The sequence below is a fragment of the Loxodonta africana genome, chromosome 25 (assembly GCF_030014295.1).
Source record: "Loxodonta africana isolate mLoxAfr1 chromosome 25, mLoxAfr1.hap2, whole genome shotgun sequence".
In the NCBI taxonomy this organism is placed as follows: Eukaryota; Metazoa; Chordata; class Mammalia; order Proboscidea; family Elephantidae; genus Loxodonta; species Loxodonta africana.
Genome location: NC_087366.1, coordinates 53,609,310 through 53,635,628, shown reverse-complemented (window position 1 = coordinate 53,635,628; position 26,319 = coordinate 53,609,310). Strand labels below are relative to the sequence as shown.

The window sequence follows — 26,319 nt, the reverse complement described above, 5'->3', positions numbered from 1 at the left end:
TATCAGTCTGAGACACTGTTGATTTATTATCTTAGGTGGTAAGCATTTTTAAAAACAAAACAGAGACATCAAGTGGGATTCCAGGCAGCTTTACAGAATACTAGACCTTACGACCCAGGTGCACTGGCAGCGTGGGCCTTGCTTGGTCTAACCGCAGACGCACCCATACAGATGAGGGGCTTCCATCCATTCTCACCCAACCCCATTGAGTTCTCTATGCCTCACCCACACTTCCCGTGCTTCTAAGGTGCACCTTCAGCAGCAGCTTCCGTGTGGCGCCGTCCCCGGGCTGGCCACGGTGGCAGAAAAGGCCGAGGGAGACTCCTGCCAGCTCGTCGTCGCTGTGCTGACGGGGCCGTCCTGCCACCGTGGCTTTTCCGGCTCTTCTTCCTCTTCCCTTGGGGGCCTGGGGACCGCACTCCAGCTTTCTTCCTTGTGCCAGGCCTTCTCCTGCCACTCGTGGGAGAAGCCGGCTTCTTGGAGAGGCCTTTCTTAGACAAGGCCGGGTGAGAGCTAGAAGCGGAGGTCGCGCTGGATAACTTTCTAGCAGCTTTCTCTGCTTGCTCCTTTAGCAAGTCCAAGACTGTCTCTGGGAAATAAGCACTTAGTTAGTGAGAAATAGAAGTCCTGGAAAATAGCTCTAAGAGAAATACTACCTGGGATACCTGTGACTGCATAAGGGTTCTTTAATATGGATTCTTTTTAAATTAATATTTTTAATTCTCTTAACTGATATATATATGTGTGTGTGTGTACACAATATATATGTAGGAGCCCTGGTGGTTAAGAGCTCAGCTGCTAACCAAAAAGTGGGCAGTTGGAATCCATCAACCACTCCTTGGAAACGTTATTGGGCAGTTCTATTTTGTCCTATATATAGGGTCGCTATTAGCTGCAACCCACTCAACAGCACACAACAACATACATACGTACATAAAAAAAAAATTTATTTTTTTTTATGTATAAAAAAAAAACGAAATGTATAAATATATCTCTTTTTTTTTTTTTTTTTTTGAGCAGGGTCAGTCCTGTGATAAGTGGCTCTAGAATAAGATAGCTGCCTATGAGGGTCTTCTTCAGACAGCACCCTCCTCTACAAGCATTCCCTGACTCCCCGCCTTCCTCAGGAAGAATTCACCACTGTCAGGCCCTCCCAGGCCCCTGCACACCACCCTCCATAGCAGAGCCTCAGTGTTGCACTTACCTCTGTATTTCCCTGCACTCCCCACCCCACCATTAACCCTGAACTCCTGCAAGTCAGAGACTTTTCATGTCATAGCACCTGCCCCGTAGTAAAGGTTACGTACATGAACGATGCTAAATGAAGGGATACATGAACAACTAAAGGATGAATGAATGAAGGCAGGAGCACAGGTCACAGGAGAGGCAGGTGTTGCTCCCACCCACTGAGCCATGAGGACAGTCCGTGTCCAAAAGACAGCCCTTGAGGGGAAGACTGAGACCCTCCTCCCCAGGAGAGACTGTAGACTGCGCGCTGAGGGCACCATGCAGGCAGCAACGCCGAGGCCTGCACCCCAGGATTCAAAGGCAGACTCACTGGCAAGTGGCCTGAACTGGGTCCGCTTACTCTTGGTTTTCACGGGCACCGGCTTGTATTTGCACTTGCCTGGGGGCGCACGCCTGAAAACACAGACAGAAGGGTGAGGACACAAGGCTGTGACAATGTGACCAGGAAGTCAAGACCACCAGAGGGCATGTATTAGCAAGAATCGCACTCAGCCCTCAGTTGCTGGTGGGGACGGGGTAGATGGAATAGGAAGTAATCTCAGATGGACAGGAGCATGGCCATCGCCAGGGAACCTCAGGCCTTGGGAGACGGTGTAGTGAGGGGCTGGGCCAGGGGCATGGCAGCTGACAGAACTGGGCTCAGTCCTGGAGATCTGGGTAAGAGAACCTTGCTAAGCCTCAGTTTCTGCATCTGTAAAATTAAATAATAATCACAGTACCCAGCTCTCAGGAGGTGGTAAGGATTAAACAAGATCTGTGTACCTGGAACCCTAAAAATAACTGATAAAGAATGAGACAATAAAAAGATTCAGAGCAATGCCCAGTACGTAGCGAGAGCTCGACAGATGACGATGGTGATGATGATGAAGATTCTGTTGCTGCTGCTGGTGATGGTGGTGATGGTGGTGATGGTGATGGTGGTGATGGTGCTGGTGGTGGTGGTGCTGGTGGTAATGGTGGTGGTGGTGCTGGTGGTAATGGTGGTGGTGGTGCTGGTGGTGGTGGTGCTGGTGGTGGTGGTGATGGTGCTGGCGGTGGTAATGGTGGTGGTGGTGCTGGTGGTGGTGGTGGTAATGGTGGTGGTGGTGGTAATGGTGGTGGTGGTGCTGGTGGTGGTGGTGGTGATGGTGGTGGTGGTGATGGTGCTGGTGGTGGTGGTGGTGATGGTGGTGGTGGTGGTGATGGTGCTGGTGGTGGTGGTGGTGATGGTGGTGGTGGTGCTGGTGGTGGTGGTGCTGGTGGTGGTGGTGATGGTGCTGGTGGTGGTGGTGGTGGTGATGGTGGTGGTGGTGGTGGTGGTGGTGGTGGTGCTGGTGGTGGTGGTGGTGCTGGTGGTGGTGGTGGTGGTGGTAATGGTGGTGGTGGTGATGGTGGTGATGGTGATGGTGATGGTGGTGGTGGTGATGGTGGTGGTGGTGGTGGTGGTGGTAATGGTGGTGATGCTGGTGGTGGTGATGGTGATGGTGGTGCTGGTGGTGATGGTGGTGATGGTGATGGTGATGCCACCGAAGGGAAACCCCTTTAGGAACTCTTGGCACAGCCCCTTAAATAATGCCAGTCTCTCCACCTAGTAGCACACTAATTCTTAAACGGCATTCCCCCTGGATGCACCTGAGAAATTAAAGGGACTTGGGAGACAGGGGAGCCCCAGTGGCGCAGTGGTTAAGCGTTTGTCTGCTAACCAAAAGGTCGGCAGTTTGAACCCACTAGGCGCTCCTTGGAAATCCTATGGGGCAGTTCCACTCTGTCCTACAGGGTCGCTATGAGTCGGAATCAACTCAAAGGCAACAGGTTTGGTTTGGTTTTGGGAGACAGGGACCACCCCTGGCATCCACGACCAGAGCAGAGATGCAGCTTCCCAGCCAACCTCACTGCCTTCTCTGCCGTGCTCCAACTCTAACTTCCTCACCCCAGGTTTTTTTTAAAAAAAAAAAGCAACTTTATTATTGAACAAACACATACGTGACGCTTAGGGACTGTTCTAAATACTGTATAAATATTAACTCATCAAATCTTCATAACAATCCTATGGTGTAAATCCAATTATTATCCCTATTTACAGGTAGGGAAAATGATGTACACAAACGTTAGGCAACAGGCCCAGAGCTAGTCAGTGGCAAAGCCAAGATTCAAACCCAGGCTCCAGAGCCCACGTTCTTAACAATCGTATTCAGCTGGCTCTCAAGGAGAAGTAAGAGGAAAGGATGGACGAGGAAAAACCAGACATATATAAATTGATAGTCTCCTCGGAAGGCTGGGATGGGTGCAGATATGGGAAGTTGTGTCAAACGAGTAATCACAGCAGAATCTGGATCCACTGCTACGGAAACTCAAAGTCTGTATAATTCAATGTAATTACAGCTGGACTAAGTGGGTGGGGCTGAAACGACTTTGATCTTCCACAAAGAAAACGAAGTTCCTATCCTGGGTCCCCTTCTTACTGGCTGAACTTTAGGAAGTAATTTAACTTCTTTAGCCTTCAGTTTCCTTATCTGTAAATTGAGGGCGTTAACTCACCTTCTTGGGATTTTGTCAGCATTAAGTAAGATGCCGTATGCAGAGCACTTAGCACCATGCCTGTACACAGTAATTACTCAGTAATTACCAACTTGAGAAAAAGTGTATGAGGAAGGATCTCTTCGGTGTGGGAAAAGCAGCACAGTTGCTTTATGTATGGCCTCTCATGTTTGGAAGAAGTAGAGCCAGAATGCACCTTAGAAGCGAGGATGGCAAGACTTCATCTTATGTACTTTGGACATGTTATCAGGAGGGACAAGGCCCTGGAGAAGGACATCATTCTTGGTAAAGTAGAAGGTCAGCAAAAAAGAAGAAGGCCCTCATGGACATGTATTGACACAGCGGCTACAACAATGGGTTCAAGTATAGCAACCCTTGTAAGGATGGCACAGGACTAGGCAGTGTTTCGTTCTGTTGTACATAGGGTCACTATGAGTTGGAACCAACTTGATGGGCACCTAACAACAACAACTCATGTCTGCTCTGGTGAGAGAAAGAAATTTAATTACCCCCAACAAAACAGGAAAGAAACATGGATTCACACAGAAAACCTGTCAGGGGAAAGAGCAGGAGAACTCCTGGAGTAGGCATTACCAACCCCCCAAAGCACTTTACGAGAGCCTGGGTCCACTCCATCCCCTACACACAAGGAGCCATGCCAGGAGCTGACCCTGACTGATAGACCAGTACCAAATTCACCCTCTTGGTAATCTGTGTACCAGCTACCAGCACAGTGCCCCAGGCACAAACTCTGGGATCCTCAGTCAGAAGCTAAGCTTCAGTCAGGGCCTGAGCCTCTTCTAGGATCTCCTAAGAACACATAAACTGACAGCCTTGTTGCCAAATGGAAGCTGAGCTGAGCCCTGACCAGTGACTATACTTATTTGCCTAATGTCTACTGAACACCAACCCAGATGTGAATAACATAAACCTCACGGGGAAGTTTCCTCTGCACGTGCAAGCTGGTTCACAGGAGACTTTCTTGTTGGGACAGGAATTCTGTGATGAGTCCAGCACACTGTCCAAAGTCCTCGGGATGATATACCCCACCACCCTTCCAGGGGCAGATACACTGACCACAGACTCAACAACTCAAGAGTCGCAAGTTGCACTGTGGCTTTTGCCTGATCAGTTGGAGGTGGCTAACCTCTGAGAGAGGTGGACAAAGAAGGAGAAGTAAACAGCAGATAGCCCACCAAGTGAATAAACACTGCTACAGTATTCCGGAAAGGGCCAGGTGGAGATGCTAAAATAGCCTGACAATTTAAGATATTTGCCGAAGACTTTAAGACATCCACCAAGCCCAGGAGATAGGGCAGCAATGTCTACCTGGGTGGTCAGTGGGGTAGACTAGTTGTTGGATGATCCCAGACAGAAGTTTCCAAAAACATATGAAAAAACAGGAACCACAGACCTAGACTAGACATCCTAGAAAAGTTCAAGACTCTCATTTCCAATTGCAAAGAGACCATATCCCAAGAATTCCGTAATTCTTATGGACTTATTGTTCTGCATATGTTTGCCCAAAATGCTTTTCATCTGAAGCACAGATTTGCTCCATTGATAAATTTTGGTGATTCTTGGAAACTGAGGACCTTGTGTATCACCTGGCATTGAAATGAGGACTGATGAAGATGTACTTGCAAAGAAAAGGAGACCAGCTCTTACCTGGAGGGGTCGACAAATTTGTAAATAGATCCATGTGGCGCGTAGGCACTTGGGTAAGAGGTGGCCAGGAAATAGAGCTCCCCTAAGGAAAAAGACTCAAAAGAATAAGCAAGAAATAACAGGGCATCAGGAATCAAAATGAGGTACGGCCCTAGAATACAGTGAGCCTCAAGATCAGAACCCCAAAATCATGAGTGACACGGAGGCCTTGGCTGGACTGTGAGCTTCTTGAGGGGAAACACCACCTTTGAACCCCTGAGCCTAACTTAGGGTGTGGCACAGCCACATTAAAAAAAAAAAAAAAGCCAAGCTAGTCACCATAGAGTCAATTCCAACTCACGGGCAGCAGATCACCAGGCCTTCCTTCCCAGGAGCCTCTGGGTAGTTTCAAACCCCCAAACTTTTGGTTAGTAGTCAAGCACTTAACTGTTTGCACCACGCAGGAACTCTATTAAAGTTTGCTGATTGAAACAAATGGCTTCTCCTTTATCATCTCTTTGCTCTCAGAAATTTTACCTCTATTTGCTTCCATTCCTTTCCCACTTCTCCTTCACTGATGAGGGTTCTCTGTGGAACTTTGGAAACAGTGTACAGAGGAGGACCATTTCCTTTCCACTTTATGCTTCTCCTTTCTTTAGTCCTTTCTTTCCCCCTCAGCCTCGCGCTGTCCTTGTTTTCCTCCTTCAGTCCTCGAGTTCCTCATTTCCTTATGAGCCTGCTCCCTCTGCAGCCTCTCCTCTTGGTCTTCTCCAAGCCCCACACTTCTACCCACTTTCTCCCTCTTCTCATTTAGAAAGAGCCCGTTTCCTCCCATTTGAACTCCAGGGAACGCTGTTCCTTTCTCGTAGTTACGACCTCATTCCGCCTTGTTTAAGGTCATCAGTGGAGGACAGTATCACGCAGGTTTAGAGTTGGGCAAATTGGGGTTTAAATTCTGACACAACTCTCTGTGACATCTTGGGAAGCCTCTTAATCTGCACAACCCTCAGGATATTTACTCATTTGTACGCTGGACGTAATAATAGCTCACATAAGGAGTCCCTGGGTGTTTGCGCCCAGGGACTACTTATGTGAGGTATTATTATCTCACCAAAAGGTTAGAGGTTTAAATCCACCCAGAGGCACCTCAGAAGAAAGGCCTGATAATCTACGTCTGAAAAGTCAGCCACGGAAAACCCCATGGAGCACAGTCCTGCTCTGACGTACCTGGGGTCACTCTGAGATGGAGTCAACCTGACGACAATTGGTTTTAATACCTCACGTGATTCTTAGGTATTAAATCAGAAAGTACTCAGTCATCTGCAGTAACTATTACTCTCTTAACTCTTTACCCCTGAAGGGTCATTGCTGCCTCTTAAACATCTTTGTAAATCTGGCACAATGTATAATCGCACCACATTTCATTCCCTTGTTGTCATGTGCCTTACACAACTGTCTCTTAAGTTTATGGAAGAAACCATCTACTACATGGCCTACAAATCTGAACAGCCTCGAGCTTTATAGAGAGAGGCTTTCTTCCTCAAATTTGTGGATAACAGTAACCAATGTTTGTCTTTGCAGAGGCCCCAGACAGGATAAAAGCTGCCTAAGGTGGAACGGCTTTGCATAGTAAAAAGCTGTATTTATAATCTTCTTCAATAAGGGGTCTGAAAATATAGGACATGACCTAGTCTAGAGTCCCTTTGCCCCTCTGGAAACCTCAGGCATGGCCAGAGGTGATTCTGCCCAGAGGGGTAGAAGGGGGTCTGCCCAGAGTCCAGGAGAACACAGGCTGCCCTGTGCAGGGGCCCCTGCAAACCTGATCTAAAAGGAGAATTTAAAACCTTGAATCATGGCATATTCCCTACGTGGGACTACAGTTTGTGGGGACTATATGTTTTAAACATGCCACAGATTTCTTACCGTATTTTTAGAGAAAACCATAGAACTTGAGGTGAATTTCACCTGTAGTATTCAATTGACACTTTTCACATGTATGTTTTAGAACCCCCCCCCAAAAAAAAATCCCTATAATATACCATGAAAAACAAACGTGTGCAACGTGATTTTATTGCAAGCATTATTTCTTTGACCAGTCCTCTGGGGATTGTGCTTCACTGACTGACATTCAGAAATCCAATCCGTAGAAACCCAGCAATGGGCACCAGCCCACCGGTCATCTGCTGGGCGGTTGTTTATCGACACCATCTATCAGCTCTGAGAACTCAGTAAATAGACTGCAGCAAGAGCTGAGGCAGAGCTCTGTAAGCAAAACGGTGCAGGTAAAAAGTGGCTTAGCTAAAGCTGGCGAAGGATAATAAAACAGTGCAATAATACTCAGATCAAAAAATGTCTGTCGGTGGGGAGGAATATGACAAGAACAGGAAAATCTGAGTCGGCTTAAGCAAAAACACAAAAGCAAGCAACTGGGCAAGAAAATAACTTGCCTCATGAAATGCCTCACTGGCTTTAGGGCAAAGTCTGCCGTGAACACCTTGGCAAGTGCACTCCACAAAATTCAGCCAAGGACGCTTAGTTTTGTTTGCCAGATGTGCTAACGGGCGTTCAAAGACAGCCTGTTTTCTCCTGAGAGCAGTCTACAGGCTCAACACTCCAAACCACCACAGCCAGGCTTTCCATATTCACCTGAAAAGGGGCAAGCCACAGAACATAGCGGCCCAGGGCCCACTGAGCAGGCCTGCTTCCGGGGGTTCTGGCCTCTGAGAGGGTAGCTCCAGCCTCTGAGCAGGGCTCCGGCCTGTGGGGTCCAGCCTCCTTGGGGCTTCTGCAGGGGAGCAGACCCAGCGTGGCCTGTGGCTTTCACATCACTCATTTTCCCTAAGCATTATCCTGCCAGCCTGTGGATTCTCTCCTTTTTTATATTTGGACTTCCAATTTGGAACTCACATACTTTTTTCTAGTAAAAATGCTTGAATTTTCCACAATATCCTCAGATCCTCTAAAATGCTCATCTCAACTATCTATTCCTAAGCTAGCGGAGAGGAAGGGTCCAGGAGCTGACTGGGTCTCTTTATATCCTACTCACATAAAGGTCTCGTACACCCACCCTGTGGCTAGAGTGGAAGAAACCAAATATTTAGGAAATCTTCAAGGCTCCGCTTTACAACTATAGAGAATCCTAGGTCTGGAAGGGACTCTGAGCGATCACTTTATTCTCTACTTCCATAACTATAAAAAAAAAAAAAAAAGAGTTGACATGGAGTCAACGACCACTCACAGAGACCCATGTGTGTTGGAGTAGAACTATGCTTTGTGGGTTTTTCAATGGCTGATTTTTCAAGAAGCAGATTGCCAGGCCTTTCTCCTGAGGTGCCTCTAGGTGTATTCGAACTTACAACCTTTCAGGGAGTGTCAAACACATTTACCGTTTCCAGTGCCAAATACTGAAAAGATTACGGGCCCTGTCCTCACTTACGTAAAACAAAATAAAACTTATCTTTCAAAATTAAACATAATTTACATAAAGCTGAAATGAAATATTAGTTACTAAGGAGTCCCCGGGTGGTGCAAACAGTTAAGCACCTGACTATTAGCCGAAAGGCTGGTGGTTCGAACCCATGCAGAGACACCTCGGAAGAAAGGCCTGTGATGTGTTTCGGAAAAGACACAGCCTTGAAAACCCTATGGAGAAATTCTACTCTTTACACATGGTGCCACCACGAGTTACAATCAACTTGAAGGCAACTAACAACATCAACAGGTCAAGTCTTTGCAAGTATCAGTTGCTTTCCTGATTATAAAATTTGGAGGAATGTATGAGAGCTAAGTCTTTCTCTCTCTCTACCTGTCTCTCCATCTCTCTCTGTCTGTCTTTCATGCATGTTTGTGCACTTATGCCTTAATGCTTTGCTGGTACCCTAAACATGTATCTAACCTGTCTATGGGGTAGCCTCCTACCTACCTGTCTATCCTTTTCTCAGATCACTCAAGAAAGAAATTCACCCTTACTCACTAATAGCAGTTGCTCACAAACTCCTGGCAGGATCAGAAAGAGCCCAGCCCAGCCAGTGAGCTGACGGTACCCTCTCCAGCTGACACTAGCAGGATAAATATCCACTACCCATCTACTGTGGCCCACTAGCGACCCTATCCATGTTCCTATAAATGCAACTTAGAATAAAAGCTGGGAGAAGGGAGCACATGAACCTCCTTCAGGGCCAAAGGACTGAAAAAACTGAAGTGTAGACCTTGATTTGCCCCTCACAGTGTGGTGTGCAGTCCACCCAAGAAACAATAGGGTGGTATACTCAGTCTGTTTCCTCATTGCTGAGATGAGCATCCTAATTACATCATGGGGATGTTCTGATTATTAAATAAGAAGAAAAAGGTAAAGTGCTTAGAATGGTGTCTGGTACATTATAAAGGATGACTGAATGGTAGTGATAATAACAGAAGTGGAAGTCACTATTTAAATAAAAATAAATGTTCAGTCAATGCCTGTGATGACCATAGTTCCAGGAAGCAGAAATCCAATAGCCCTGTACCCTGGTCACCTGCTTCGTCTTCAGCAAAGGAGATGATAAACATGCGAGAGGCGCTGATCAGCCCTGGAAAGGCACACGTCGCCGTGTTGCCCAGACAGATGTCCTGTTTCTTCCATTTCTTGGTTTTTCTATCTTCCTGCAAAGCCATGAGTCGACTAGATGAAAAATAAAACCTTATGTTTTAGGAATCCATATTTCGAACCTGCAGAAGACTTTTCTTCCTAGAACCAGGGAACCCTTGAATCCTCCAGCCTTCTCAAGAGCCAGAAAGCTGCTTCAGAGACACTTCTGTCACCCACGTAGTCTAGATGGGGAAGCTCATTCTCTATAACGACGGGAGTCTGGTGCCCTGTGAAATCTGCACGATTACAAAAGACTAATCTTATTTTTATTAGTTGTGTGACCTTTGGCTCATTGCCCAGTATCTCTAAGCCTCAGTTTCCTCATCTATGAAATGGTGGCTCAGTGGTTAAGCGTTTGACTGTTCCCCTTCTGTGCTCTTAAGAATCTGTATTTCACTATGTATAAGTTGGAAATCCTGGTGGCTTAGTGGTTGAGTAGTACAACTGCTAACCAAAGAGGATCGGCAGTTCAAATCCACTAAGCGCTCCTTGAAAATTCTATGGGGCAGTTCTACTCTGTCCTATGGGGTCACTGTGAGTCAGAATCTGGTTTTTATATATGAGTTAAAAAGAAAAACCAAACCCATTGCTATCAAGTCAATTCCAACTCACAGTGACCCTGTAGGAGAGAGTAGAACTGCCCCATAGGGTTTCCAAGAAGCAGCTAGTGGATTCAAACTGCCAACCTTTCGGTTACCAGTTGAGCTCCTAACCACTGCATCACCAGGGCTCCCAGTTAGACCTCAATAAGAACATTAAAATAAATAAAAGAGAGAGAGGACATCAATCTTCCTTACCCACTCATGAAGTCCCCAAAGATGTAGAGGCCATTGAGATTTGGGGATTCACACCCACGGTAGACATACCCTCCAGTGACTGACTTCCCCACTGCATGGCCATATGCATAGATTGGCAGAATGTCATCTGTCCAGGACAAGGAAAGACAGTGAGTGTGATGATCAAAAATGAGAGCTTCAAGGAGGAAGAAGGGGGCTGTTAAATGCAGGTGCCTGATTCAGTGGAGGACACTTTAGCTCTTGGTCTTGGGTGGGACAGGCAGACAAGGGTTAATCACACCTGTTTTTCTTCAACAGACCAGCCATTGGTTCTTGTGAGTTTCCCATTGACTGCCATCTGCAGGCAGAGCGGAGTAAAAAATTCTCTATGAGGCAAAGACCTGGAAGTCTACACACCTAAGTTTTTCTCTTAGGATTGATAAGCCAAATAGTCGGACTTAAGGATTTGGAAAATATTGTGAGGACCTGGACTACTGCCTTGTAACTCTGTTTAGTTACCGTGGAGCCAGTCCGACTGCTGGCAGCCTTATATATGATAGAATGAAACGTTGCCCAGTCCCGTGCCATCTTCACGATCTTTGGTATGTTTGAGTCCATCGTTGAGGTTTATGTTGCAGCTTGGTAACTTAAGAGTCCACGAAAAGGCTAAATAATGATGATAGAGTCAGGAAATTTGAAGTCTGAGCCAATAGGAGTTTCTTAAAGCACTCCCTGACTGCTGATTCACACAGGGAAATAGGGTTCTTAACATTTGGGGATTGTCCTTACCTGGCTATCCACAGAATACCATCTCAGTGGGCCACCCTAATTTGGGAAAGAAATTAAAACATACAGCTACCAGTTTTTCTCCGCCAGCAGTTCTCAAAATACTATGCCTAAGAATCATGTGGATAACTTATTTAAAATAGATCCTTAGATCTTTCCCATGCCCCCAATCCACTCGCGATTCAAATTCATAAGGTCTGAGGTGGAGGCCAGGAATCTGCTTTTTCACAAGCACTGCTGGAGGATATTCTGTTGCCAGTGGCCACAGGACCACACTTTGAGAAGCACCATCCTACAGAACACGATAAAGGCACTCCTTAAGGGACCTGCCACGAGGCAGTGGTGGTTCAGGGGTAGGGTTCTTGCCTTCCGTGCAGAAGACCCAGGTTTGATTTCTGACCACTGTACCTCATATGCAGCCACCACGCAAGCTGCTAGGAAGCTGAACAGGTCTCAGCAGGGCTTCCAGACTAAGACAGACTAAGAAGAAAGGTCTGGCAATCTATTTCCAAAAATCAGCCAATGAAAACCCTACAGATCACAACAGTCTGATCTGCAATTGGTTGTGGGGATGGCGCAGGACCGGACAGCGGTTCGTTGTGTTGTATGTGGGGTGGCCGTGCGTCTGGGGCCCACTCGATGGCAGCTAGCAACACCAAAGAATCTGTGGGAGAGGACGGTCTCTCAGGTTTTATTCCCTCACCCCCGCCTCCAACCACTTACTCAGGAGGTCACCGCACAGGCTTCTACTCACCCAGAGAGGCGTTGCGACACAGTTTTTTGTCGTAACATTCAAACCCCTCCTTCGCTCTCCAGCCATAGTTCCCGCCTTTAACAATGAGGTCGATTTCTTCAAACCTGTTCTGGCCCACGTCCCCACAGAATATTCGGCCTCGGCCCTGGCGAGTGATGGGGTCCCCCCGGTCCACGGCACAGCGCCACATGTTTCTGACCCCAAAGGCATAGACGGCGGGGTGCGCCCCTGGCTCAGAAACAAATGGGTTGTCGGGAGGCACTCGGTACCGCTTGCCATCTGAACCTGCCCTGTTCACATCAATCCGTAACACCTTTCCCAGCAGGGAGCTTCTGGAAGAAAGCAGGTCAAGAAACAGACACAGGTAAGCAAGGGCACAGAGCCAGAGGTGACTGCCCGAGAGGGCCTACTGATAGTCAGTGCTAAGCTGTTGCTGGCAACACCATGGAGAGATTTCCTGTTTTTTTTTTTCTTTTAAATATACATAAGATGTTAAGATGGAGTCTCTGGTTAACATGCTCAGATGCTAACCAAAAGGTGGGTGGTTCGAGTCCACCCAGAGATACCTAGGAAGAAAGGCCTGCCAATCTACTTCCAAAAAAATTAGCCAGTTCTCCAACAGGTGGGTCACCATGAGTCAGAACTGACTAGATCCATCTGCTTTTTAAAGATGTTAAGACTTCCCCATTTTTGGCTCAGAGAGAATTAGTAAGCCGAAGTTTGATGTAGTTTGATGTAATCCTGGGCAAATTGCAGCTTCGATATTTCCAGCTTGTGATGGGGGGCTGGTTTTCTCTCAGGTTTCATTTCATGCTAAGGATTTTTAAAAGAAGCTGGTTCTATTCCTCCTCATATAGCAATGTGGTTAGTAAGAACAGAGGTAATATATGTAAAGGAGCCCTGGTGGTGCAGTGGTTAAGCGCTTGGCTGCTAACCGAAAGATCAGCAGTTTGAACACACCAGTCCCTCTGTGGGAGAAAAGATGTGACGATCTGCTCCTGTAAAGGTTACAGCCTAGGAAACCCTATGGGGCAATTCTGCTTTGTCCTACAGGGTTGCTATGGGCTGGAATTGACTCCACCGCACACGACAACAATATATGTTAAAAATACTGAGTTCTCCTCTACCTAGCACTGAGAGTTACATTGAGCATTTCTAACATTAATTACCAAAATACACTGACTACAGCTGAAATTTATAGAACAGAAAACCAAATGTTCCTCCCACTGCTTCAACAATGGGGACTGCGTACTGCAGGAAGTGATTTGAATTTGACTCTCTAGAGACTCCACCTCAGCAAAAACACTGCTGAGAGCTCCCCTCCAGGGACAGGGGCCCAGCCTGCATCCAACTTACTTGTTCTGAGCATTTCCAAACTTGCCAAAGGGGTCCCCAGCCTGTCCTCCGTCCCCAGTGAATATGTACATATATCCGTCCAGGCCAAAAAGGAGCTGCCCGCCATTATGATTTGACGCTGGCTCATCTATTTCCAAGATGACCCTGGAAGAGAAAAAGAAACCATGCATAAGGCTTGGACACAAGCTGAAGCTTCATCCTCTTGAGACACTCAGAAATGGCTGATCCGAGCCAGCCAAGACCTGCTTCAGGGTTTCCAAGGATCACCACGCAGGTAGATGAGATGCCCCTTGTTCTCTGTGTCACTCCCTCATAGATCATTCTTCTTTGACTTCGTGGCTCTAGACAGCACCAAGGGAACAGCCACCCTTTCCCAGGGCTTGGCCTCACTCTCTGCTCTACCAGAGCTCTCCATCCATTCCTTTGCGCAGCCCTGAGAGGTTAGTCTATCAGTTCTTTGTGCCCTTTAAATCCTGTCCACATAGGAAAAGAGAGAAGGCAGAGAGGAGAGGGGGAAAGGCAGGGTGGGACAGGGGGAAGAGCATGACCTTGGGGTCAGTCAGAACTGAGTCCTTAATCTGACCATGATGCAACAGCTTTATGGCCTTGTGCCACAGCTCCCTGGAAAGATCAGAATTCCCACATTTGAGGTAAAGAGCCTGAGATCTAATGGCCACGCGATAATTGGTGGCCGCTTTTATACTCTGTCCTATAGGGCCCCTATGAATCAGAATCGACTTGATAGCAATGGGTTGGGTTTTTATATTTATATTTATGGAGCCCTGGTGGTGCAGTGGTTAAGAGCACAGCTGCTACCCCAAAGGTCGGCAGTTTTAATCCACCAGCCACTCCTTGGAAACCCTATGAAGCAGCTCTATTCTGTCCTGTAGGGTCGCTATGAGTCAGAATCAGCTTGATGGCAATGGGTTTGGTCAGGTAATTGTGAGAAGCCCTTGTGGCACAAACAGTTAAGTGCTTGGCTACTAACCAAAGGTTAGCATGTTGCTGTAAAAAAAAAAAAAAAAAAAATTTGCATAGCACGCTTGCAAAAATACCTCGTGGGGGGAGGGAGCTATAAAAAAAAATTGGCATAGAGGCACTTATGAAAATACCTCGATAGGGCAGAGAGCGGATGGCAAATGTAGAAGGCCCAGGTTATCGGTATAAAAATATGGTATATTTATGTCAAGGCCCTGAAGGTTCAGCGGTAGAATTCTCGCCTTTCACACGGGAGACCTCGGTAAGACTTCCAACCGACGCAACTTACACCCAGGCACCACCTGTCTGTCACTGGGAGCTTGTGTGTCGCGAGGATGCTGACCAGGTTGCAGTGGAGCTTCCAGGTTAAGACAAACTAGGATGAAAGGCCTGGTGATCTACTTCCAAAAATCAGCCTGTGAAAACCCTGTAGATCACAACGGTCTGATCCACAGCCAATCATGGGGATGGCACAGGACCAGGCAGCATATCGTTCCACTGTGCATGGGGTTTCCATGACTCGCCGGCTGACTCAGTGGCAGCTGACAACAACAACAATGCTATATTTATATTTAATATTATAAGTAATACATTGACATTCTCTGTAATCATTTCTCAATTCCTTACAGCTGCTGGCCCTTGCTTACCCCCCCCCCCCACTGTGAAGATAAGCAAGCAGGGCTCTAATTAAGATAACTATAAGGTGATAGCTATACATCACGAAGACCTTGTATTCAAGAGTCTAACTTGAGTTGTCTTCATTAATCAACAACGACTCTCCTTTGTCCATATTATAAGCTAGTGGCTCTAAAACCAGTAAAGTTTCCCTACATCCTCTTGAAGGGCTTATTGGTACTAATTTGGGGCACAGATGCAGACATGCAGATTCTCAGGGGTATGTCTCACCTCTCTGATTTGGGGTTAGCTTTGTTGGGATCAGCCTGAGAAACCTTCATCTCACTAATTCGGATCTTCTCTACCTTCTTCTTGCCCAAACATGAATAATAAATGTAGAACTTGCGGTTGCGGCGAAATTTAGGGTGAAAAGCCAACCCCAAGAAGCCTCTCTCGTCCCCGATCCATGGAGTGGTCAACACGATGCTTCTGAGGTCTAGGAAGGGTTGTTCCAGGCGACTCCCGTCAGGCAGGTAGACCCATACCACTCCTACCTGCTCAGCTACAAAGAAGCGATGGGTGCCGTCCCCAGCATGCACCATGGAGACCGGGTTCCTTAGCCCATTGGCCACCTCAGTCAGGCAGAGCTGGAGGCAGCCCTGCTGGTCCTCAGCCACCACACCCAGGTTGCGGTTGAGATGGTCCTTCCTCAGGACGTTGGGGAAGCAATAGTCCTTGTCAGGGATGTTGACGAGGTGGCAGAAGCGGGCTCCATCCTTGCCCTGGGACCCCTGGAGGCGCCGGTCACTGGTCAGCAGGGAGATGGCAGAGTGGCAATTAGAATGGAAGGCAGAGCAGTAGTCTGAGCAGAGGCCAGGAAAGTTCCGGAGGGGTGTCTGAGGGTTCTCGGCATCGTAGAGGTGGGCTGCGTAGGGTGAGCACTCCTGGAAAAGAAAAAAGAGGCTCCATCTCAGTGGTCAGACTGGCCACAGTGGGGCTTACATCAATTTTCGAGCAAGCAGAAAGGATAACTGGTCTAGAAAAGAATCAGGATTCTAGAGCTTCCGTTAGCAACTTCTGGTCAATCACTTCTCTTCTCAAGCACCTAAATTTTCTACCCAGTTAACGTGCCTGGAGACCAGATGAAAAACACACCTCTCATAGTCACTATCCTATTTCCAGCGTTGTAGCTCAGTTCTTGACACATGAAGTTTTCTTGAATGATGAATGAATATATATTTTAAAGATATGGTACCAAATTTCTCCACCTTTCCCTTTATTATAAATGCTGTACCATTACATTTTTTACCATTACAATTTTATTCCTTTATACCAGTCTGAAGCAATTTGGCAAAAGTTTCCATTTGTTAAATCTGGGTGTTGGATACAGAGTGTTATTTAATTTTCTGTACCTTTTTGTATGTTTGCAGTATTTTATAACTAAAAATAATTAAAATGGACATGAGATGTATTACTTCCAGAGAGTGCCATCTAGTCATTTCTTCACTTATTTATTAAGCATATTTGTTAAGTGTTTAATACATGTAAAGCATCATGCTGGGAGCTATACAGATTTGAATGGTGGCCATATGGAAGTAGGACAACTCTTTACTCAAACATATGAGGACTGTGTGCCCAAAAGGGTATCTGCTACTTGGGCTTCCCTTAACTGTAACAATTTTTAAAAGGAAAATACAACATTGTGGGCAGACAACCAACTCCCAATAATGATGACAGGCAAAAGCAACAGAAAAGGAAAGTAAGAGAGTCAGGTCTAGAGGGTACAGCTTGGGGCCATAGCGAATTACGGCGCACTGGCCCAAGAGCGCCCCAGAACTGAGCACGAAAGCCTCCCCCAGGCCAGCTGGCCAATGTGGGACCATCTCATTCACCTCCATTCTCTCATCACTTAACAAAGGCACCAACAGCATTTTTCAGACAGATGTGAGTTCTCTGTTCTCTTATTTCCGGGTCGTAGACTGCAGAGCAAGCTCTTGGTTATCAGGAAGAGGGGACGTTATGGATTGAATTGTGTCACCCCAAAATATTTGTGTTGAAATCCTAGCTCCTATACCTGTTTGGAAGGAGCCCTGGTGGCACTTGGCTGCTAACTGAAAGCTTGGTGGTTTGAACCCACCAACCACTCCACGAGAGAAAGATGTGGCCGTCTACTTCTGTAAAGATTACAGCCTTGGCAACCCTATTGGGCAGTTATACTCTGTCCTATAGGGTCTATGAGTCAGAATCGACTTGATAGCAATGGGTTATGCCTGTTTGGAAATAGGGGCTTCCCTTTGTTATGTCAGTGAGGTCATACCAGAGTAGAACAGCACAGAGACACAGATGGTGGGGGGGGGGGGCCAGGGGACAGACACCAAGGAACATCAAGAAACTCGTGGAACTACCAACAAAGAAAGACCTCCCCCTAGAGTCACACCCTCGATTCGGACTTCTAGCCTCCTGAACAGTGAAAAAATAAATTTCCGTGCTTTAAAGCCACCCACTTGTGGTATTTCCGTTATGGCAGCTCTAGGTAACTAAAACGGGGAGAAAGAACCCAGAGAGTGGAAATTCACCGAGTTTCTCCACGAGCTGCCTGTTGCAGTCAGGATACTTGTCAGAGCTGCTGACAAGAGGCAAAATGAACTGTTGGGAGTCTCACCTCACTGTCTCCATCTACTCTCCAGGCGTGGGAAGAAGAGAGGAGAAGCTGCAACAGCAGGGGGCAGCAGGGGCTGTGGAGGGAGAACGCCTACCGCGGCACACTCATATGCAGCAATTTGGAGTTTGCCAAGTTGCTATTGCCCAGCTAGCTCAGGAGCTATCATTTCTATGTTTTAAGGTTAAGAAAACAAAGTTCCAGGGAGAGTCACTCATATTATGGAGTCACGGCAATAGGCTTGGGTTTTTTTGGTTTTTTCCTTCATGCCAGACACTATTCCTGCCCCGGGGATATGGTGAGCCAGATGCACACTTTCTGTTCTCACAGAGCTTACTGACCTACGTCAGAAACCCCTTAAGCAAAAGAACCAGTCCTGGGCCAGTCGGTGCTGCTGTTACCCTAAGTTAGCATGGTGTGATCATGTTACTGGGTGGAAACCCCAGGCTCTTGCTCATATTGGCCAATAAACAAGAGACCAAGGTGGGAAAGCAGAAAAGCACCTTTATTTCATTTCGCAACGCAAAGGAGTCAGTCGGAGCTGCTGCTGCCAAGACCGCTTGCTCCCCAAGGGCAAGGAGAAAAGTTACTTTGAAGGAGTTTACAAGTAGGAAGTTCATACAAGTTATGTCAACAACATTCTTAATCATACTATGCAGCTGCAACGGGGTTTGCATATAACTATTTTTATCCAGCAAAGAAAGCAGGACTTTAATGCAAAGCTGTGGGGGAAGAAGCCCAGCAAAGGAAACGGGACTTTCAATGCAACACTGTGGGGGAGGAAGCCAAACAAACAAAGCATGATTTTTAATGCAAAGCTGCATGAGGCTCTGCCTTAATCAAAGATCACAAGGCTTGGAGCCTGAGCCTCTAGATCCGTGCCCCGGCACTGTTTGCCCTTGGACAAGTCATTTAAAACTCCACGAGCCTGATTCCTCATCAGGAAAATGGTCATAAAAACCATCTCTGAAGTCCGTGGGTGGTGCACACGGTTACGCTTGCGCTGGGCTACGAACCAAAAGGTTGGCAGTTCGAAGGTACCCAGAGGCGCCTCAGAAGACAGGCCTGGCGATCTGCTTCCATAAGGTCACAGCCTTGAAAACTCTATGGAGCAGTTCTGCTCTGCACGCATGGGGTCGCCATGAGCTGGAATTGACTTAATAGCAACTAACAATAACAATCCTAACTACCTCAGAGGGCAGTGGTGATTCAATAGGAGAATCCTCACCTTCCAAGTGGAGACTCAGGTTCAACTCCCGGCCAAAGTACGTCATGCTCAGACACCACCCATCTGTCAGTAGAGGCTGTGTTTGCTATGATCCTGAATGGGTTACAGCAGAGCTTCTAGACCAATACAGACTAAGAAGAAAGGGCTGGTGATCTACTTCTGAAAATCAGCCAGTGAAAACCCTATGGATCACGACCGTCTGATCCCACTGGTGCTTGTCATACATGGGGTCGCCATGAGTTCGGCCAACTCAATGGCAGCTAACAACAACTATCTCAGAGAATCATTGTTGGCAACACTCAATATGTGGGGTAGAGGAAAAAAAAGAGGGCCTTATAGGGTCACTATAAGTTGGAATTGACTCGCCAGCAATGTGAGTTTGGTTTTTTTTTTTTCTTTTTTTGGTATATAGATATTAACAAATTGGACAAGTGTAGGGTTGTTTTCCTGATAATATTCTCATTCTTCAAATCCCTAAAACAGGACATCAGCTGAATTTGGCTTTCTGAAACCTCTCCTCCAATAGGGAGTGAGGGAAATGTTTTTTCAGGGGATATCTCAGAAATTAACAGCCTCTGATGAGTGGTTAAGAGCTCAGCTGCTAAGCAAAACAGTCAGCAGTTTGAATTCACCATCTCCTTGGAAACCCTATGGGGCAGTTCTACTCTGTCCTGTGGGGTCACTATGAGTCAGAATCAACTCAAGGGCAACAGATTGCTCATACAAGCCCAGCTTCTGCCTAAAGAGTTAATTCTCGAGTAAACAGCCAAGGGATGGTGCTTGAGGTGACAGAGTACCGCCCTTGGTGGTAATACCCAGGCATCTGCTTTGGCTGCAGGCTCCACAATGAGTCACGCCTGGATTCTGGGAAGCTCAATTAACCTCTCCCACCCCTTGCGGGGAGCCAGAATGGCCAGTGCTCTCCAGAATAAGAGCAGTGGGGATGTGCGGCTGACACAAGGAAATGCCCTGTTGATATGCCCCGTTGTTGGCCACGCAATTGTGCTGACTGCCCAGGAGTTCTCAGATCAAAGGCCTGTCTCGACTTCCTGTCCATTGCCCTCCACAAACCATTAGTACACTCTTCCCCCCAGCAACCCCTTTCCTCAGCTTTCCCCCTGTACCTGTAACCGCCCTCTTCCCACATAGGCAGTGTCAAAACCCAAAATCCACTCCCTTCAAGTCAATTCTGACTCATAGCGACTCTATAGGACAGAGTAGAACTGCCCCATAGGGTTTCCAAGGAGCAGCTGTTGCATTTGAACTGCTGACCTTTTGGTTGGCAACCGAACTCTTAACTACTGCACCATCAGGGCTGCCAAAGGCAGTGTGAACAGTCCTATTTTCAGGCTGGGCTGAGCTAAGGTGATGCCTCTCCAGGATGTGGATTCCCCTGGGGAGCCAGGAAAAGCAGAACCTCTGAGTCACTGCCTTCAGTGGCTGGGAGCTCTCTCCATTCCACTGTGGAGTCATTGGCAGGCAGCTCTGGGAGGGCTTCCCGCAACCCTACAGCCGCCATTATCACACCAATGGCCCCGAGGAGGACTGGAACCCAAAAGTCGTCCCCATTCTCTTCACACCTCTGTAAAGGCCACTGATGACGTGCACTGTGCCCAGCTCGCTCGGGGCACAGCAGGGAGGCCAACGACAGCTGCCCTAGAGCTCCATGGACACCCCCTCAGCCTCCTGGGGCCTGAGAATACCAGGCAGAAGAACCCCTGAGGGAGAGCTTCGGGGGACCAATGGAAACTCAGCAACCCTCTCATTAGGGTGCCTGGCCAGAGCCCAAAGGTAGGTAAGGTGAGGTAACTGTCAGGTGAGCTTCTATAGGGCCAGGTGCCCGATGCACTCACTCTCGACGGCCGACCACCCACAAATCACTGAACCACTGGGGCTGGAGGGCACTTTTCTAAGCCAGCTCCCTCCACCCCACCTCGGGGTGATGCTCAGACATACCTGGCAGAGGATGTCTTTAATGTAACCTCCGCACAGCTCATGGCCCCTCAGGTCAAAGTAATCCATGATGTCCCAGTACCGGGAAGCGATGCGGTGATCCTTGCTCTGGTCACAGCAGCCGAAGGCCTCGTAGTCAGAGCAAAATTCAAGGTGCACTTGGGGCTTGAAAGGGGGCCCATAATCCAGGCACTGGGGGTGTCCCTGCAGCAAGCCCACCTGGCCCAGCAAGAGTGTGACACAGAGACAGAAAATGCGAGAAGAAACAGGGAGCCAGGGGGCCCGCCAACTTGGGCCACTCCTAGGAACGGTCTCTCCCAGCATGTTAGCCTTGGGAATACTCAGGCTGCTGTGTTTGCTCAGGTTGGCTTCCCTGCTCTGCCCTAGGTCCCTCCCTCCCTTCCTCCTTCTCCCCCTCCCCACCCCCCTTTTCTCCTCCTTCTCTTCTCTCCTCTCCTCCAGTTCACTGAGGTGGTTTCGGAGCAGAGTCCTTTCTGTGGAGTGGGAAACTGAGCATCCTTCATGATCAGAGTGGGCGGTGTCCCCCAAATCCCATCAAATCATGAAGCTGGCTCAAGTCTCAGCCCCTGGTACTCTTATTGCGGTGGAAATGTGTTAATGTGTTAAACAATAGTGTTAATGGCAGATGTACTGTGATTCATTAAAACTACCAAGAATCCCTGCCATGTGTTGGGGGGCAGGGGAGGGGAGAGCAGGAAATTCACAGGCTGAGCAGCCCAGAGTCCCAGTGAGAAAGCCACAGATGAGCCAGGTATCCCCGCAGTGCTGAAGGGCCCTCTGGAACACAGGTGAAGATATGGAAAGAGTGGGGTTCCTGTGACCAGATGTCAAATGCCTCAGGGCTGGGAAGGCATGTATTGGGAGTGGTAGAAAACCCAAATGGGTTACTGTCAAGTCAATTCCGACTCATAACAACCCTATAGGACAGAGTAGAGCTGCCCCATAGGGTTTCCAAGGAGTGGCTGGTGGATTCAAGTGCCGACCTTCTGGTTAGCAGCCGAGATCTTAACCACTAGGGGGCCCCCGTGTAGGAGAGCAAATTCCCTGAATCTTGCCTCCACAGCCGGAAGCAAGAAGAGAGGAGGCAGTAAGGAAAAGCGGAGAGTGCCCAGTGAAAGCAAGAAGTCGCCAAGAAGTCTTTGGGACAGTATGACCAGGAAGCACAGGACGCCTGGGTTCTCTGTATTTTTTGCCAAATGCATACCTTCTCAGGGGCTCTCTTCCTTACCTACATGTCCCAACGTTAGCATTTAAGCATGTGTTTTGCTTTCTACGTATCCCTTGCTCATAGCAGGCCTTCGATACATATTTGAGTAAGCAGATGAAGAACATGGAATCCCAAACTCACACAGCCCCATACCCAAACAGGGGCATCAACAGGGGCACCTGGGGACTCGGGATGTTTGGTACCTGAACTCACTTTGAGTTATTCACGGTTCCACTTCACCGTGACATGCCTTTACCGGCAAAAGCTGCCCTTTAAGATGCAGATGAAATCAAAGCTGCTTCTTCACTCAAAGGTGTCCCTAGGGAGGGCTCCACCACTCACCACGGGGAACAGCCTCTGCCTGTATGTCATTAGGAGGGGGCACAGCGTCACAACCCAGCCACGTCTGCACACAGAGGGCTCTGGATTCTGAAAGGCGAATAACTATAACGAAGGGGAAAGTAGGGGAGGGAGAAGTCAGAGTGATTGTCGACGAAGCCATCTTCCTGTTTGCACTGTTCAATATCATACCGAGTTGAATATTGCTTTCTAAAACAGAATATGGCATCCACGACTCAGTGGTGACTGTGCTACTCCCATGGGGCTGTTGGCTCAAAGCTCAGATAACATCATTGCTCTGGAAGCCTTGGGTGGGAGGAATAACACTTGGAATAATGTCAACCATGAGTTCATAGCTGTCACTGCTGCCTTCCCTAGAGGACACCATGCTTGGTAAAGTAGAGGGTCATCAGAAATGAGGGAGACCCTCCATGAGACGGATTGACACAGTGGCTGCAACAACGGGCCTCAGACACAGCAGACTGTGAAGATGGCGCAGGACTGGGCAACGCTTCGTTCTTTTATTCATAGGGTTGCTATGAGTCGGAACCAACTCAGTGGCACCTAACGACACTGCCTTCTCAGAAATGGGAGGTAGCCATCTGACCTGTGATGTGTGAGAATGAATACTTCCCCGTTCCACATACGCCCTGTGGATATTGTCTCTTTGTTATAATGACATTTATGTCTCAGTTTTCCTTTTACCACAAAAAAACTGAGTCCAAGAAAAATGCCTCCTTATTTGGGCAATAATTCTAAATGACTCAGTTTAAAGAATCAGAGCAGAGCTTTAAAAAAAAAAAACAAAAACTGGACAGAATAAAACACAAACCTTCCTATCTACCCAGGACATGACAGTGGTAGGAGGAGTTTCAATCAGGCCTTATTTTTTTAAGGACAAGAGTTAATTGAAAAATTAGCTAATGGGATCTTTTTAGACAGTGCCATTGTGAGTTTAAAATTATTAAAATGTGTAACATGTCTGATGGGACTATGTAACATTTCAGGTATATAATAGATGCAATTATATAATAATTTCACAATAGATGTTTCAGTGTCAATCCAGTAAATACGTATTATCACGTGTAAAGTATTATGCCGGAAGTGCAATGTTTAACAAAAAAACTGGTATGTAAACTTTCAGGGAGTTTATGTTCTGAGAAGAAAGGATAAAATAAGTGCCCAAATAATACAAAACAAAAAAAACCAAACCTGTTGCCATAAAGTCGATTCCAACTCATAGCAACCCGATAGGACGGAGCAGAACTGCCCCATAGCATTTCCAAGGCTGTAATCTCTATGGAAGCAGATTGCCACCTCTTTCTCCCGTGGAGTGGCTGGTGGGCTTGAACTGCAGACTTTTCAGTTAGCAGCCAAGCACCTAACCACTGCACCACCAGGGCTCCTTCCAAATAATACCAGGCAGATTATATTAAGATAGTAATAAAGGAAGGACAAACTGTCATTAGGGATTCCAAGGAGGGCCAGATGACATCAGGATGGAGGGGACAAAGGAAAGCTTAATGAAAACTGAACAGAGTTTTTAGATAAGATACAGGTGGGAAAGAACAGAAAACAAGTTTCAACTATTAGGTAAGCTTAGGAGCCATAAACTGGGACCAGACTATCTGAAATTGTCAGCTCCCATTTTTTGAAGCAAACGTGCTATTTGCACATGCAAGTCCATATGGCAAGTGCCTTTTTAAAAGTAATGCTAAGAAGCTTGTGTTGGTCCTACCATCAGCGCAGGAAACAGAACAGAAAATACAAAAAGAAATGTTCTAGCTTGTTAGCTTCTCATATAGTTCAATTTCCCTCACAGGCTGTCTGCCTTCACAGACCTTCGTCTCTCACAGTCTGAAAATGAGCATACGTGTCTGAGACTGAGAAAGTAATAATTTCTCTCAATTTTACTATGCATTACAACTTACCAAGTATTTCTTCACACTTCATCTCACTGATCTTCACAAAATTATTAGGTAAGCAGGGTAGACATCATCATGACCAATTACAGGCAAGGTAATTAAGTCTCAGACAGGTTTAAAATACTTAGGGTCACACTTTTAGTGAATGGAAAAGGCAGCAATAAAGTCCAGGTGTTTTAAATTACAGCCCAGGTTCCTTTTCATTCCATCACAATGTATCTGAAAAGAATGACCAGATAGGATGTATAGCAATCACTTTTAATTGTCCTTCTTCATCTTGAAGAAAAAAAAAAAAAGAAGAGTCCTACTTATTTTCTTTTGAAAATATTTAAAATGTTGTTAGGTATCATCCAGTCAGTTTCGACTCATAGCAACCCTATGTACAACAGTATGAAACACTGCCCAGTCGTGTATCATCCTCACAATCATTGTTATGCTTGAGCCCACTGTTGCAGCCACTGTGTCAATCCATCTCATTGAGGGTCTTCCTCCTTTTCACCGATCCTCTGCTTTACCAAGCGTGATGCCCTCATCCAGGGACTAGTCCCTCCTGACATGTCCAAAGTATGTGAGATGAAGTCTCGCCATCCTTGCTTCTAAGGAACATTCTGGCTGTACTTCTTCCAAGACAGAATTTGTTCTTTCTTCTGGGAGTCCATGGTATGTATATTCAATATTCTTTGCCAACGCCTTGATTCAAAGGCATCAATTCTTCTTCGGTCTTTCTTAATCATTGTCCATCTTTCATATGCCTACGAGGCAATTGAAAACACCATGGCTTAGGCCAAGCGCACCTATTTAATCAACCCAGCAGAAAAAGCCCTTGTGCTATAAACGTGGATGAATAACTGGGTCCAGACACACTTACCTCTTCATTGAAGAAAAATTTGTTGCCATCAAGTCAATTTTGACCTTGTAGGACAGAGCAGAACTGCCCCAGAGGGTTTCTAAAGCTATGATCTTTACAGAAGCAGCCAGCCACGTATGTCTTGTGTGGAGCTGCTGGTAGGTTCAAACAGCCGATCTTTTGGTCAGCAGCCAAGCGCTTTAACCACTGCACCAGCAGGGATCCTTTTTTATTAAAGAAACCACTCCCTCGCCCCTGCCAAAAAAAACCCCAAAGTCATTGCGTTGAGTTGATTCCGATTCTGACTCAAACTGAGCCTATAGGACCGAGTCGAAATGGCCCAGTTTCCAAGGCTGTAAATCTTTACGGAAGCAGACTGCCACATCTTTCTCCTTTATTAAAGAAAGCTCTGTTCTTACAGTTTCTTATAGCTTTTTTTTTCTTTGTCCTTTCATATTGATTTGAATGTCTTTATAGACTTTTTGTCAGTTTGTAGATATTGCAAATACTTCTGCCTGTTAGCAGACTGTATTTAATTTTCTCTAAGGTGTCATTTGATCAACAAAAGGTCTTAATACACTTGACCATGCATCTCTCTCAATCTAGACAAAATACATGAGGCAACTTTTTTAAAGCAGTGGACAACAGGCAACACCTGGCTGGGATCACTGAGGAAGAGAAGGGTGAATGAAGTAAGTCCCCCAAGTGTCTAGCTTCTGTACCTGAGGACAGTTTCCCCAGAGCAGCGCATGGGAGTCCAAGCAAGGTAGCCCCACTGAGCTGAGGCAGCAGAAGTGAAAGTGTGAGCCAGCTGAAGCAGCCAGTCACCCAGGAGG

The 26,319-nt window shown here is 46.9% G+C and overlaps 1 protein-coding gene across 2 annotated transcripts; it reads right to left on the bottom strand.

Moving 5' to 3' along the window:
* Positions 1–24,756, bottom strand: HHIPL2 (HHIP like 2). Of its 2 annotated transcripts, XM_064276884.1 has the most exons (10): positions 24,643–24,756; positions 22,715–22,816; positions 15,596–16,248; positions 13,712–13,855; positions 12,356–12,687; positions 10,837–10,963; positions 9,927–10,072; positions 5,434–5,515; positions 1,559–1,641; positions 1–589 (listed from the first exon to the last, which is right to left on the bottom strand). In XM_064276884.1, the coding sequence occupies exons 2-10, from the start codon at positions 22,742–22,744 to the stop codon at positions 243–245; spliced, it is 1,944 nt and encodes a 647-aa protein (XP_064132954.1). In that variant the 5' UTR covers positions 22,745–22,816; positions 24,643–24,756; the 3' UTR covers positions 1–242. The 2 variants fall into 2 exon arrangements, with proteins under 2 accessions (XP_064132954.1, XP_064132953.1); XM_064276883.1 differs by having other exon boundaries at positions 21,148–24,646.
* Positions 24,757–26,319: the final 1,563 nt, after the last annotated feature.